The 13,439-nt window shown below is 35.9% G+C and overlaps 1 protein-coding gene across 1 annotated transcript in view; it reads left to right on the forward strand.

Moving 5' to 3' along the window:
- The window catches only part of LOC138703635 (PC4 and SFRS1-interacting protein-like), a 103,045-nt gene that overhangs the window by 55,636 nt on the left and 33,970 nt on the right, over positions 1-13,439 (forward strand). Inside the window, exon 8 of the mRNA XM_069831691.1 lies at positions 8,214-8,283. Coding sequence (XP_069687792.1) covers positions 8,214-8,283 — 70 coding nt within the window. The remainder of the gene's footprint in view (positions 1-8,213; positions 8,284-13,439) is intronic.

Raw genomic sequence — 13,439 nt, forward strand, 5'->3', positions numbered from 1 at the left:
TTGCGATAATGTGTAATTTTAACAGTCCTATTTTCGATTCTGTGGCATATTTATTGAATAACAGTTAAGTGAACACCGTAGTTTAATGAAGATTGACATATCATTTAGTTTCAGTGTGTATACTTTATATTACTTGCTATATGTTTCCATTGAATTATGGTAGTAACTTCATTTTAACCCTTGTTTTCTACGGTTTGGGTAAATGGTACGTGGCCCACTATGATTCTGAACCCTTCAATTTTCGAGGTCTACCCACTTCTGAAACAGATAGAATTAAATCCTTGGATGTTTGGCGAGTTTTTATTTATTGTAGAACTCTTTCGGGAAATTTCATTTCACCACTCCGAATATTTCTGCAAAGACCCGTCCTTTTTCCTGGAGCACTGTTTCAAGCATAATATTTCTAAATTACTTTCAGATATGCGCACAACTTTTTCGACACGCTGTATAATATCTTTGGAACAGTGATGTATTTATAATTTTGTCACTACGAAATCAGTGAGAGTTTGAGTAGACCCTTTTTAATATTCAACACCTCATGTAAGTCCATTCGAGTCACAGTGAACTGGTTATGAGGATCTACCCCTGAAATAAAAAACGCAAATATATATAAAAAAAAAAAAGTCAAGTAAATCTTAACTTTTGTAATAAACTGTAATGATTGCTTTATAATCTGATGTAAATTTTAAGGTGACACCTGGTGCAACATTTTTTATATCTCTAATTTAAAATGAAATAAAGACATAATTCCACATTATTTTAAAGTTATGTTTAACGCATCCATGATAATATTTCACGTATACAATTTTAAGTATGAATATAGAAAGTACGAATCTTTTGTTAAAACTTCTGTCACAGAAAGACACTTTTCTTATGTCAACAACACAGATCACCCGCATATCAGTATCGTCATAAACTATCTGGCACTCAGGCTCTTATACTTGGCAACTTTTAGCAGCCAGCCTTATTGCCATTTCACTCGGTATAAATTGATGGCATACAGATTTGTGAAGAACAATTTTAGTACTTCGAGACTATATAGCGAGAAAACATTACTTAAAACATTTCTAAAATTCAATATTTTCCTGCTAGATTCGAATTCTGGCACGCTGTGCATGCCATGAAAAATCGCTTTGATTCAGGTTGAAAGTTGTGAACCTACGACTCGTTCTGTATCGGCTCTTGCCATGAAGTCTTTTCCTTTCTCACTGTTCTAATGAGGACAGTTCCATTCTGTGATGCTTCATTGTCCCTTGTTGAATTCCTGGATCAGATTAAACACAGCTTTCCATCACATACAGTTTTCACCATACATAGGTCTCATTTTGCAATCCACTTTCTCTATGGACAGTCTTTTTTGTCACAGAAAACGCACATTCGTGTGCTGTTCTACTAATGTACACTCATGCAACATACCCACCATCTTGCACTTGCTGCCACCCATTGACTGGACTGCAGGATATCATGTAGCTTCTACTTTCTAGCTTACATGTGCTCCTCTCTGCTGGCAAAATTCACGTGAGGAATTTAAAATGGTATTCGATATTCCAATGTATTACGACTTATTTATTGATTTACATTAGTATTGTCAAGGCTGTGAAATCGAGAACTAGAGACAATTTTGGGTGGGGTTGATGAAATTGTACCAGCTCTAAGCTCAGTATAAAATATTTTAAGAAAATACTGTTTTAACACTTTTGCTTCATTGCACAATTAACTCTTTGATGGCAGAATTTAAATACCTTTGTGATACATAGCTGACTGGGATTTAAATGCCATAATATTCCATTTAAATGCATGTGTGCTACTACTAAAATCGACTAGATTTTTTCAACATTACTTTTACTGTTGACGAAAGTTGATGCTAGGAGTCAAAAGGTTAAAAAGGTCCACTGAAATTTGAGTGTGGGACTAATGATTTTGAAGCCACCGGCATAGCTCATCACCTGAGGCACTTGCCTGCTGATCTGGAGTTGCGCTCTGGTGTGGGTTCGATTTCTGATTGGGCTTTTTTGTTAGATAATCTATGATGAATCCTCGGCCTCATTTCGTCAAATACCATCTGAGTCATTCCACGTCAGACCGGACACATTTTTGACATCACATTTTTAGAATTGTTTGACATTTTTTTTATGCTTTCTAAGGGTAAAAATAAGAGACCCATATTTTTTTGTTGGCCCCAATTCTGATTATTTTGAGATTTATACAGCATCAAAATTATTGAAAATGGCACACATTGACATATATAAATATTTGTTTCTCCCATTACGTGTATTGTATGAAATCGAGGTTAGTCTCATTTGGAAGGTTAAATATATGGCTTTTAGCGTGTGTATGTTCACTTTCCATTTTTATGTATTCACAGTACTTTATGCCATAATTATTATGTAAATCTTGATATTCATAATGTTTGGACACTTAGAATACCATTTTTAAATTATCACCATGTTCTCCATTTAATTATCCGTAAGTATGCCAAATTTTGTAGTGGGAAAGCAATAAATGACAGAGTAAAAAATACTAAACAAATATGCGCCCAGAGCTCTGTTGCACTAATCTTAATCCCTTGCCGCATCATGCCGCCACACCGTTAAACTGCTGAAGCCTATCCTGTGATAAACTGTCAATTGCTGCCTTTGTCTGTTATCACCACACTGGCGACTGCCAGTCATCTTTGTTTACGTCTGCAGAAGCTTAGCTGTGATATATTATAATACTTAAACTAGGTCCAAGTCAGAATGAATTATCTTCAGTTTGTTCCGAGATTTTCAAACGTTCCGGCATTAATAACACAGTAGTATAGTATTACTGTGACTATGTATGGCGTAGTATCTGTTATTGTTTTTAGTTGGTGCAATTAATGTGTAGCCTAATCACAATCTAGACATTATCAGTGTTTTATTCTTTCAAAATAAGCAACCACAGTCGTACGTTTAAGAAAGGAAAATTAAGGTGCATGACTTTCAACATGCTTAAAAATTGAACATGCAACACATTAAGTTGTCATACAATCTTCGGATTGTGAAAATTGTCGTAAGAAAATTTCGTTAATGTTAGATGTTGGTGAATTAAGTGGCGTTCAAATCAGCAGTGTTGATATCTTAGCCAGTTTTAGTGTCCAGAACATTGAACAAGAAACAACAGGCAATTCGGAAACTGATAAATGTAGCGCATCAAGTAATTCAGAGGTGTCAGTAACGGACATTGATAAGTTGAATGGAAGTTTAGTGTCAATGGGGGAAACACCAATTAAGAAGAATAAATTATCACAGAAAAATTATCCCCAACAGAAATAACAGAAAATAAAACAAACGCTTAAGGAAAAGATTTTTCGCATTGAGAAAAAGGAAGTAGAAACAACACCAGATGAGAAGAGTAGCAGTGACATAATTAATAAGCTAGCAGAGTGTTTCAGGAACACTATTGACAGAAAACTTAAAATTCAGATTTTAACTATATTTGAGGACTGGCCATACAGTAAAATTAGGGAACATTTTGTCTGTGTGTGCTCATCATGAGAATGTAAAATTGTTAATTGATGGTGGAAACATTGCGAAATTGACAGCCACTCTAGAACTGCCATTGAGAAATTACAAAGATCTGATTTCACATCCTGCGTCCTCTGATTGTTATTTCAAAAGGGTAAAAATTGCCCCTCAACAGCAGACTTAATTCAATATTTACTAAGCATTTGAAACAGAAATGATAGATGTAGTCAATTACAAACAATGCGTAACTATTGAACGAACTAATTTAGAAGTGTTCCACTCTTTAGTAGAAGAATTTTTAGATAAACTTTCGACCAAGTTAGAAGCCCTAGCTCCTCACGCATTTATTGTTTAGCAGGAAGCTGCGCTACTGGCGGAAAAGAAAGAAGGTCTCCAGGACAGTGAATGCCTTGTAATTTGTGACTTTTCCGAAAATTATGTCTGCGTGATTCAAGACTCAGTACAGGGTGTTCATTGGAATAAAAATTAGGTCACACACCATTCCTTTGCAATTTATTTTAAAGACAGAAGTTAATTAAAACATGAAAACTTTGTACCAATTTCAGAGTGTCTTAAACACGAAACAAATGCTGTCCACCTTTTCGAACGACAATTAATATGGTTTCCGAGGAACGAAATAGGAAATATAAAAAGTTGTCTATTTTTCTGATGGGACTACAAATACAAAAACCGAAGGAAAAAAAATTGTATATCTGTCTTTTCACGAAGAAGATTTTAGCGTAAGTGCTGAATGGCATTTTTTTGGAACTTCACATGGGAAGGGCCCTTGTGATGAGATTGGCGGCACCACTAAAAGACTAGCAACAACAGCAAGTTTTCAGCCACAACAGGACCCCATTACGACACCAAGAAATTTGTTTGAGTGGGCTGAAAAGAATATTAGTGGAATTCATTTTCTATTTTTCACCAATGATGAACATAAAAATGAATGTGACTTACTGCAGTCTCGATATAAGAGGGCAAAAGCAGTAAGTAGCAAGAGAACACTACATGCTTTCATACCGGTCTCAAAATCTGAAGCACTAGTTAAAGATTATTCATTGTCCCACGAAAGTAAACGTGTATTTATCTGAGTTGCTTAAAAGTAGTCTACGTTTCAGTTACCCAAGCCGATTGACTTGTTTTTGTGTGTTTTAAGTTAATTTTGTGGAATTTTACGTTAATAATTGTGTTCCAAAAGTGTTTAAATATTTCGTAAGTCGACTTTATGGTGTATAACATACTGACACGTGTGTACACACGTATCCATACATAGCGACGCGGTCTTACAGTGACGCTCCTACTCAACAGCGTGCGCCTGGCTGGCTAAGTTAATTTATTGCAAATTCATTTATGGATATCCCATTCTGAAATTTTGTACGCGTATAGTTGAGAAACTAAGAAATTCAGTGATATTTTTTATATTCCGAAAAAAGTTTCCGAACTTAAAAAAAAAAAAGGCATTTTAAAAATATATTTTCGAGAAAAAAATACAATATAAATTTTTATGTAATCGAAGGCCAGATGTACTAAGAGTATATGTTATGAGCTTTAAAATGAGCCGAATTTGAATAAATTGCGTTAATTAGTAATGGAGATATTACCGTTTATATATAACAGTGCGCACGCTATTACATAAATTTTGAATTTAAATACTTTTCGAAAGAATCAAGTTTTATGAAAATAAAATTATACGTATACTTTATTTTTGTTCTTTCAATCGAATAAAAAAGTTTGACAGAAATAAAAAAACATCAAGGTTAAAATTCCTTTAAATTTGTCCGGTTTGACATGGAATGACTCATCTTGATATCGCCAATCTCATCGACGCTAAATAACCGAGTAGTTGATACAGCGTCGTTAAATAACCAACTAAAAAAAATAATGAGTTTTGAGTGCAGCATTTCGAGCTGATTTCTCCTGCAGACTACAATAGCCTTTATAAGTCTAATGCAGAGATGTCAAGAAAAGAGCACATGAAACAATCTTGGCGTGTGGCAACGTGCAGCAGTGTGCTACCTGGTAAGAGTGGTCTGCTTGTGTCGGCCACAGCACAAAAAAGGGATGAGCAAATTACGGATCAACTTACAACGTTTTGTAGTAGAACAGTTTTGACTATTTGAATATTATTTTATTTATCACATGTCATATGTTGTATTTAGAATGGAAAATTAATTATGTAATAGTCAATATCTTCAGAGAAGAGTACATTTACAGAACTACATATACTTGGGTCCTTCATTAATGGTTTGGACTTGGCCATTAATAACAATTTGGGCGCAAATGCGTAAATTGAGAGATAATCCACACCCAACTGGATACAGCATTCCAATTTCACAAGAAGTTTGTGGATGGCTGCAGCAAACCATTCTTTAGGAGTACTGCGAACCCACTCATAGCCAGCCTGTTGTAATTCCTCATAGCTGGCAAATTGTCGACCATGCAGGTTCTCTTTTATCTTATCGAAGTGTGCGTAGTCCACGGGGCCAAATCAGTTGCGACAAAGCTTGGAATCCAATTGATGCGAAAGTGTCACACGATTGCTCTCTGGTGTGTGGTCTGGTATTGTCGTGCTGTAGAAGCACTTTGAGCGGCCATTCTCCTTTGTTTCGCTGTTGAATTGTGCATTTCATTGTAGTCAGAATATCACAGTACATGGCACTGTTTATTGTCTGCCAGTTCGGAAGCCATTTGATGAAGAATATTCTGGAAACATCCCAAAACATTATGGCCATTTGCTTCTTCTGTGTAAAACAGGGTGTTGCTTTTTCGGAAGTGAGCTATCCAGGTGTTTCCACTCCATGGATTGTCTTTTCTTCTCTGTTGTCTCAAACAGTAATACAGACTCATCGCCAGTCACAGGAAGAAAATTTCACGGTCTTCATTGGGGCACCCACTGAGCACAAACTTCATGCAGTCAGTTACAAACCGTCATGCACTATCATGTGTAGAGTTCCTCTGAGAACACGAATTTTACATTGTAGCTCATCGAAGGTAATGCTTTGATTTTTCAGTATCAAGTTGGACACCTGCTGTACTGTGGCTGGTCTACCATTGCGTACTCTTTTCACTACACTTTGATTTTCCTTGTTGAAGTTCCTAATTCAATTAAATACGATGCTTCACACAGGCACTTGCTCACCACATATAGCCACTAGTCGCCTGTGAACTTGTGCCACAGATTGTCTCTCTTTCCAGAGAAACCATGCAGTCCACTTTTTACCATGTGCATCACCCTCCATTGCACCATGTATGCACTTGTCAACAGTCATTTGCATCTTGTGTCACATTCTCACTTACTACTTCCTTCGTACTGAGACTAGGTGTTTCATCTTACAGCAAAATGTTGAGCTCACACCGCCATGATGCTCCACTGTTTCTTATACAAGTGTGAGTCCATATTATTATCGAACGTACTAAATGTAAAACTTCTGCAGTATTAAATGTGTCTGTTTAATCTAGCAGTGTACTGTTTCAAAATCATCAGTTGTAATTGACGAAGCCTCATCAAATTCAAAATGATATATTCTATTGGGTTCTGGAATGAACCTGGGTATGTCTGGGAATACGTTATTTGCAACAGCAAAACGGAATATCACCGACATATTGTCATTGAATAATCTTGATCTTAAACATGGCTTTGTTAGTTTTGTTAATGAAAGGAACTGCTCACATACATACTATCCAACAAAGAAATAATTTGAGCTGCAAATTTTAAAAGTTGTGGGTACTCTACAGGATTTAATGATTTATAGTAAAAGCTAACAATGTTGTCTTCCTCGACATCTGTATATTTATTGGCATAAAATATTTCGTACTGTCGTTTGATACTACTACTCTTAATAACAGTATATATATATATATATATATATATATATATAGACACACACACTTTGCATAATAAGTATATAACATCACATCCACGTTCTATGCATAAGAAATCAGTAGCTCAATCGGAATGGAACTTATTGTGCGATTTTTTGCTTGCCTGTATCGTGACTTTATGTTATGAAGATATCAATCCTCCCTTTCCTCGTTCTTCACAACAAACGATGTGCTTCCTGTGCAATTTAAATGCACGGTGTGCGGTTGGACACTTATGCACAGTGAATGACATCCCTAGTCTAATGTTTCATGATATCATTTGTTATTCTAGTAGGTTTATCATTGTGGTTACGTGGGATATTTCGATAAGAGTTGATGTTAGAAGTTTTGTGTACTGACTCTGCAACCCTGTTATTATTATTATTATTATTATTATTATTATTATTATTATTATTATTATTATTATTATTATTATTATTATTGGAATAATTCTTCTCGGGTCCTCATCCAGGTGAGTTGGATAGTTGCTTCCATGCTTTCAATGACTAGCTCTGCCATCTTCTTTAGGAATTGAAGCTTGGAAGCAACTATCCAACTCACCTGGCTGAGTACCTGAGAAGTATTATTCCATATCCAATGCCGGAAAAGCCTCAACTCCTGCATTATTATTATTACTATTATTATTATTATTATTATTATTATTATTATTATCTACATCATGAAAATAATTTAAAAAAATGTACTGTAAAAATATATTACAGTTTTAGTGGGATTTGCTGACCATGTTGAACTTGTTTTCATTGAACAGAACACCATGATTTAATTAAATTATATTAACTTTTATTTTAAATGTAGCTGACTTTTCAAAATGAAGTGTGTTTTTGTTCACTATTTACACAGGCTTATCTGCCTTCGAGTGAGAAACAAGGAGAAGCAAATAAAATCAACAAAGATCCACAGGCTGCTTCAGGTAAGTATACAGAGTTACGTTACTTCTTCATAAATATTTGTCAACTAGGATGTTTCTGTTCATTATAATGCAGAGTACAGTAAAACCTCGATAAGATGCGCCCGCTTATTGCGCTATCCCGTGTAATACGCTTTTTTTTGTCTGGTCCCTGAACATTTCGTATATAACGCCTTTATAAAATACCCCGTTTGTTGCGCTCAAGTCCCGCATAATACGCTGATTTTGTGGAATATTTTCGATGTAATTTTCAGCAATGTACTGTAACAGCAATGAAACATCTTGGTCACTTAACTCACTGGTGCCATTAACCTGAAAAGTATTGGTATTCGACCCTTTACCTGCGCATTTAAACCTTCATACTTCACACCTTAGTGTACCCCACCCTCTTTTTACGCTCTCTTATTCAACTCCTTATCTGCGTGGTTAAAGCCTACATACTGTACAGTTACAATACCTCACCCTCTTGCTAACCCCCTCTCTCAAACAGCATTCCTCACTCGGCCGTAATAAAATTCTGGAAATTTTTGCTGAGCAGTTTGTTATTCTTTAGTGTATTGAAGTGTCTGTGAATGTGATTACAATGAGTGTTAAACGAAAAGTGCTTTCTGTGTCGAAAAAATTGGAAATCTTACGAAAGTACGATGAGAACAGTACTTTTACTCAGAACCAACTCTCTGATTCATTAGGAATCCCATCATCGACATTAAGAATGATTATAAAAAATCGCGAAACAATCACTACAGCTGCGATGTCGGGGGGGATGTAAGCGCAGGAAACTGAAGTGTGGTAAACATGAGGACTTGGAGAACACGCAATGGCAAACAACTATAACTTTTTCTTTTTTTCGAAAGAATTAAGTACAGTACATATTGTAAATGTCTTTGACGTACAGTACAGTAATTACATAATGGAGTAATACTGTATTACCTTTCATGAATCATGTATTTCAACAAAGAAAAATGCTAATAAATACTGTATATAAGTCAAAATTAGTATACCCGCCTAATACACAGTCCCAGTTAATATGCGGTTTACACCTGGTCCCTTGAACAGCGTCTTATCGGGGTTTTACTGTGTGTAGAAATTGATGTATGAATGTGCTGAATCTCGAAACATACAATTTTGTAGTTTCAGACTTATAGACATCAGACATTATGTACTTTCCATATTTGAATGTTTCTTTCCCTCTTTTCCCATCTGATCATGTTAGAAGTAATGCATTGAAATAACTGAAAGAAATTCATTGGATTAAAGTACACAACTCTTTAATTTAACGTAGTTTCATTTCCAACAATTCAACATGTTGCTATATCCTCAAATATTGCATTTGAAGACTTTGAGTACATTAGTAATGAAATTGTTAATGGCTGTTAACTTCATCACATTCATTAAGTAGCCAATGACAACATACATCAGCTTAATAATTGTTATAAAATTGACGTTATCTTTAACTTGAAATTCTGACTGTACTTATTCCAATATACTTGTTAAGTCAACAGTGCCTTCTTTATGCAATGTTATCCAATCCTGCAGTTTCTCTTGGCCAATTCTATAAAAACAGCGCCCACAATCAGGTATGAAATGTATAAGGTATTAGTGTGCCTGACACACTAGCTCAATAGGTAAGGTACACTCACATTGTTCTGACTCTCCTGTCAATTTCATTGTTGGTTGGATATGATTTGTTAAGTTGAAAGAACAAACAGTGTTAAGTTACCGATACTAAGAATAGTTGGACATGTGGGTTACTTTATAAGGCAAAATGTATGCACAGAGGCTGCAGAATTTGGAACACTTAAGAAAGAAATCACTACTGCTTGCAGTTCCTTTGGGTTAACTCTGCAGCTTCTCATGTGCATTGTGCTGGAGAGTTCTTGTAAATGCATTGTAGTGGTTGTACTTCGAGCATTAACATCACAGACACTTCAAAATAAGTAGACATAATACAGTATCAGTATTAAAATTTATCATTACAACCTAACCATGTGCTTCCTTCATAAGCATTTATAAAAAGAAGAAAGTTCTAATATTCTTAGTGATCCAATAAAATGCTGAGTTGTCTATTTTCAGTAAAAAAAACATAGATGACTCACCCTAAAGGTATACAAGTTTCACATCTAGATCAAAGTCCTCAGTAAGTCTCATGTTTACAGCAACTGTATGTGGTGATCTCCCATCTTAAGTCGTTCATAAGTCAGACAATATGTGGGATACATGGATGCAAACTGAATTTGATCTTGAAAACAGTGTTGATCACATAAAACAGTGTAAAATATTCTTCATGACATTATCAGGACTCTGCTTTTACTTCTCCAAATCAAGCAAACGAACTTCTGCTCTGGATCAAGAATTAAGAAAATGATTTCTATCTGTAGCACCTATAAGGTAGATTGATCTGTACAGTTGTGGAACATAAGGAGGGACTCACAGGACTTTTCAGGCACATAACTGAACATAAAGATTAATGGGATGTCAAAAGCTACAATGATGCAAAAGGTTTCCTCTCTACTCTTCAGGACTTTGATTTCGATTTCATGCTAAAATTATATGGTTCTCTTCTTCCTCAAGCTGATTTGATTTTCGAAATTTTGCAAAGAAGGATGTCAGATGTAGGCTACTGCTTAAAAGTTACCTGGCTAAAATGAGAAGTGATTGTGAATATGACACTTTTTGGTCAGAAGTGACAAAACAAGATCGCTCTGAAGAACAATGTAGCAAAAGGCAAAGAGTTGAAAATGTTCCGGGGGGGGGGGGGAAAGACGCATATAGAAGACGTTACTTTGAGGTGATTGACACTATCAAATGTAAACTGAATCACAAATTTTCAGATATACAGCAACTTAATTTCCTTGCACTCTTGAACTCGTCAAGATTTCAAAGAGTTTTCTGCAAAGTTTCCCGAGCAATAATTTGAATGTCTTAAGACATCTTATGGCCAATATTTTGAATTTCGAAGGCTGAGGAGTGAACTTTCAGCGATTTATTGGAACTTCCAGTTCTTTCTGGATAGTGTGCATGAAATGCTCAAGTACTTGCATTAGGAGATCTTAGTGATGTCTTACCACAAATGTATAAACTAGTTAGCCTTGCAGTTACAATTCCAGCTACAAGTGCCTCTAGTGAAAGATCGTTTTCAACTTTAAAGGGAATTAGGACCTATTTGCGCAATTATCAGGCTGAAAATAGGCTATCTGCGTTGTCACTGTTGTCCATTGAAAAGGCATTTCTTTCATCCTTGAAAAATAAACCTAATTTTCATAATGAAATGATTGATTTGTTTGTCAAAAAACGTAGAAGAATAGAACTCTTGTACAAGTATTAATAGGAAATTTCCTTAATGAGTGCGTTTTAATGTTGCAATGTTTAAAATACATTTTTATTGTTTTAAATTTCATGGTAAGAGTGTAAAATTATTTATGAAACTGACTGCAGTGAAGACTGAAGAGCCAGGTGAATTACCGAACTGAAAAACTTGTGTATATTGTGTAATAATTGCTCTTCCACTGTGTGATTCAATGTCAACTGATTGTGAAAACTATACATCACGGCTTTGCAGTCTAATTTCAGGTAAATGCAGATATTAATCTATACAATTATACCCAGAGTACAGTATTGCACATGGGTAAAGAACATCACTAAAATGTTTATGAAATAATTAGATAAGGCAGTTGAAGCTGGTGGGGAGGCATGGGTCGAGGTTGAGGTTAGTACTAGGAATACTTACTTTAATTTTGTTGGACTCATTCCCTTTTTTACGAAATATTTAATGACAGCACGAAGCTGCATTTTGGTAAATGAACTTTGCATTTTTGCTAATCTGTTTGGTGGCACACAACTTCAAAATTAAACTACACAAAATGTTGTCAACAGAAAATTATAATCTTTCATCATTAAATCATCCTTTACGCTATCACTCTTATGCATGGTGCCTACATGTAACTTTTACAACTGCAGATGTAAATAACAAATTATTGAGACACGATATCTGGATGTGGTTTTCTGAATGTTAATTAGAAACTGTCAAAGTTTTTATGGGAATTTTGTTAGATTGTTTAAATGCGTTTTTTGGCTGCAAGTGTGAATTTTGGTGAAATCTGAAATCTGACAGTTAAGAAGATGTGAACACCTCAGGAGATGGTACAAAGTGTACCTGGTTTATTGAGACAGGTGCAACATCACATCCGGACCCAATATGGAAGAGAACCGTCATCATGGCCAACAATCTGGGAATGGCACTGAAAATTTATGGAGACTCGGAGTGTGCTGTGGCAAAAGGGCAGTGGGGGGGCAAAGTGCAAGTGTGGAGGACATTGAACGTGTGCAAGGTGCATTTGTCCGAAGCCCTTGTAAGCCCATTCGCATTGCTGCCAAAGATTTCAACTTGCTGCGTTTGACTGTTCACAAAGTCCTTCACAAGAATCTGAGGCTGTACGTGTACAAGTACAACTAGTGCAAGCTCTTCAGCTAGATGATCGTCCATGCTGCTCAGCATTTGCTGTCAGCATGCTGGCTAGAAGGATTCCTTCAGCATATTGTCTTCAGTGATGAAGCAGCCGTTGTCCAAATTCTTTAGCGAATATGGCAGGAAATCGAGTATTGGCTTGATGTGCTACATGTAACTAACGGTGCACATGTAGAGGTGTATTGATTTTGTCATAAAAACTTCGACAGTTTCTGATTAACATGCAGAAAACTAGAATAACTCTTCTCGGGTTCTCAGCCAGGTGAGTTGGAGATTAGCTTCCAAGCTCTTCGTCGAAGAAGATGGCAGAGCTAGCCGTCAAAAGCTTGGAAGCTAATCTCCAACTCACCTGGCTGAGAACCCGAGAAGAGTTATTCTATATCAAATGCCGGGAAAGCCTCAAGTCATACATGCAGAAAACTGCTTCCAGATATCTTGTCTCAATAATTTATTTACATCTGAAGTTGTAAAGATTTCATGTGGACACCCTGTACATTCCTATCCCTGTGACACTTATGATAATCTTCTTTGGGATCACCCTCCCTATTTGCACTCACTTTCATTTCTCCACTACCCCTCTTAAACATATTCTTACTCTCTCACAATGCTGCTTCATAACACTTACTAATCTGTTCCACATATCTCGCAGTCACTGTCTCATTATCCTTCACTTCACTCACCCGCCATTTCACTC

This window comes from Periplaneta americana, chromosome 1, assembly GCF_040183065.1.
Source record: "Periplaneta americana isolate PAMFEO1 chromosome 1, P.americana_PAMFEO1_priV1, whole genome shotgun sequence".
NCBI classification, from domain to species: Eukaryota; Metazoa; Arthropoda; class Insecta; order Blattodea; family Blattidae; genus Periplaneta; species Periplaneta americana.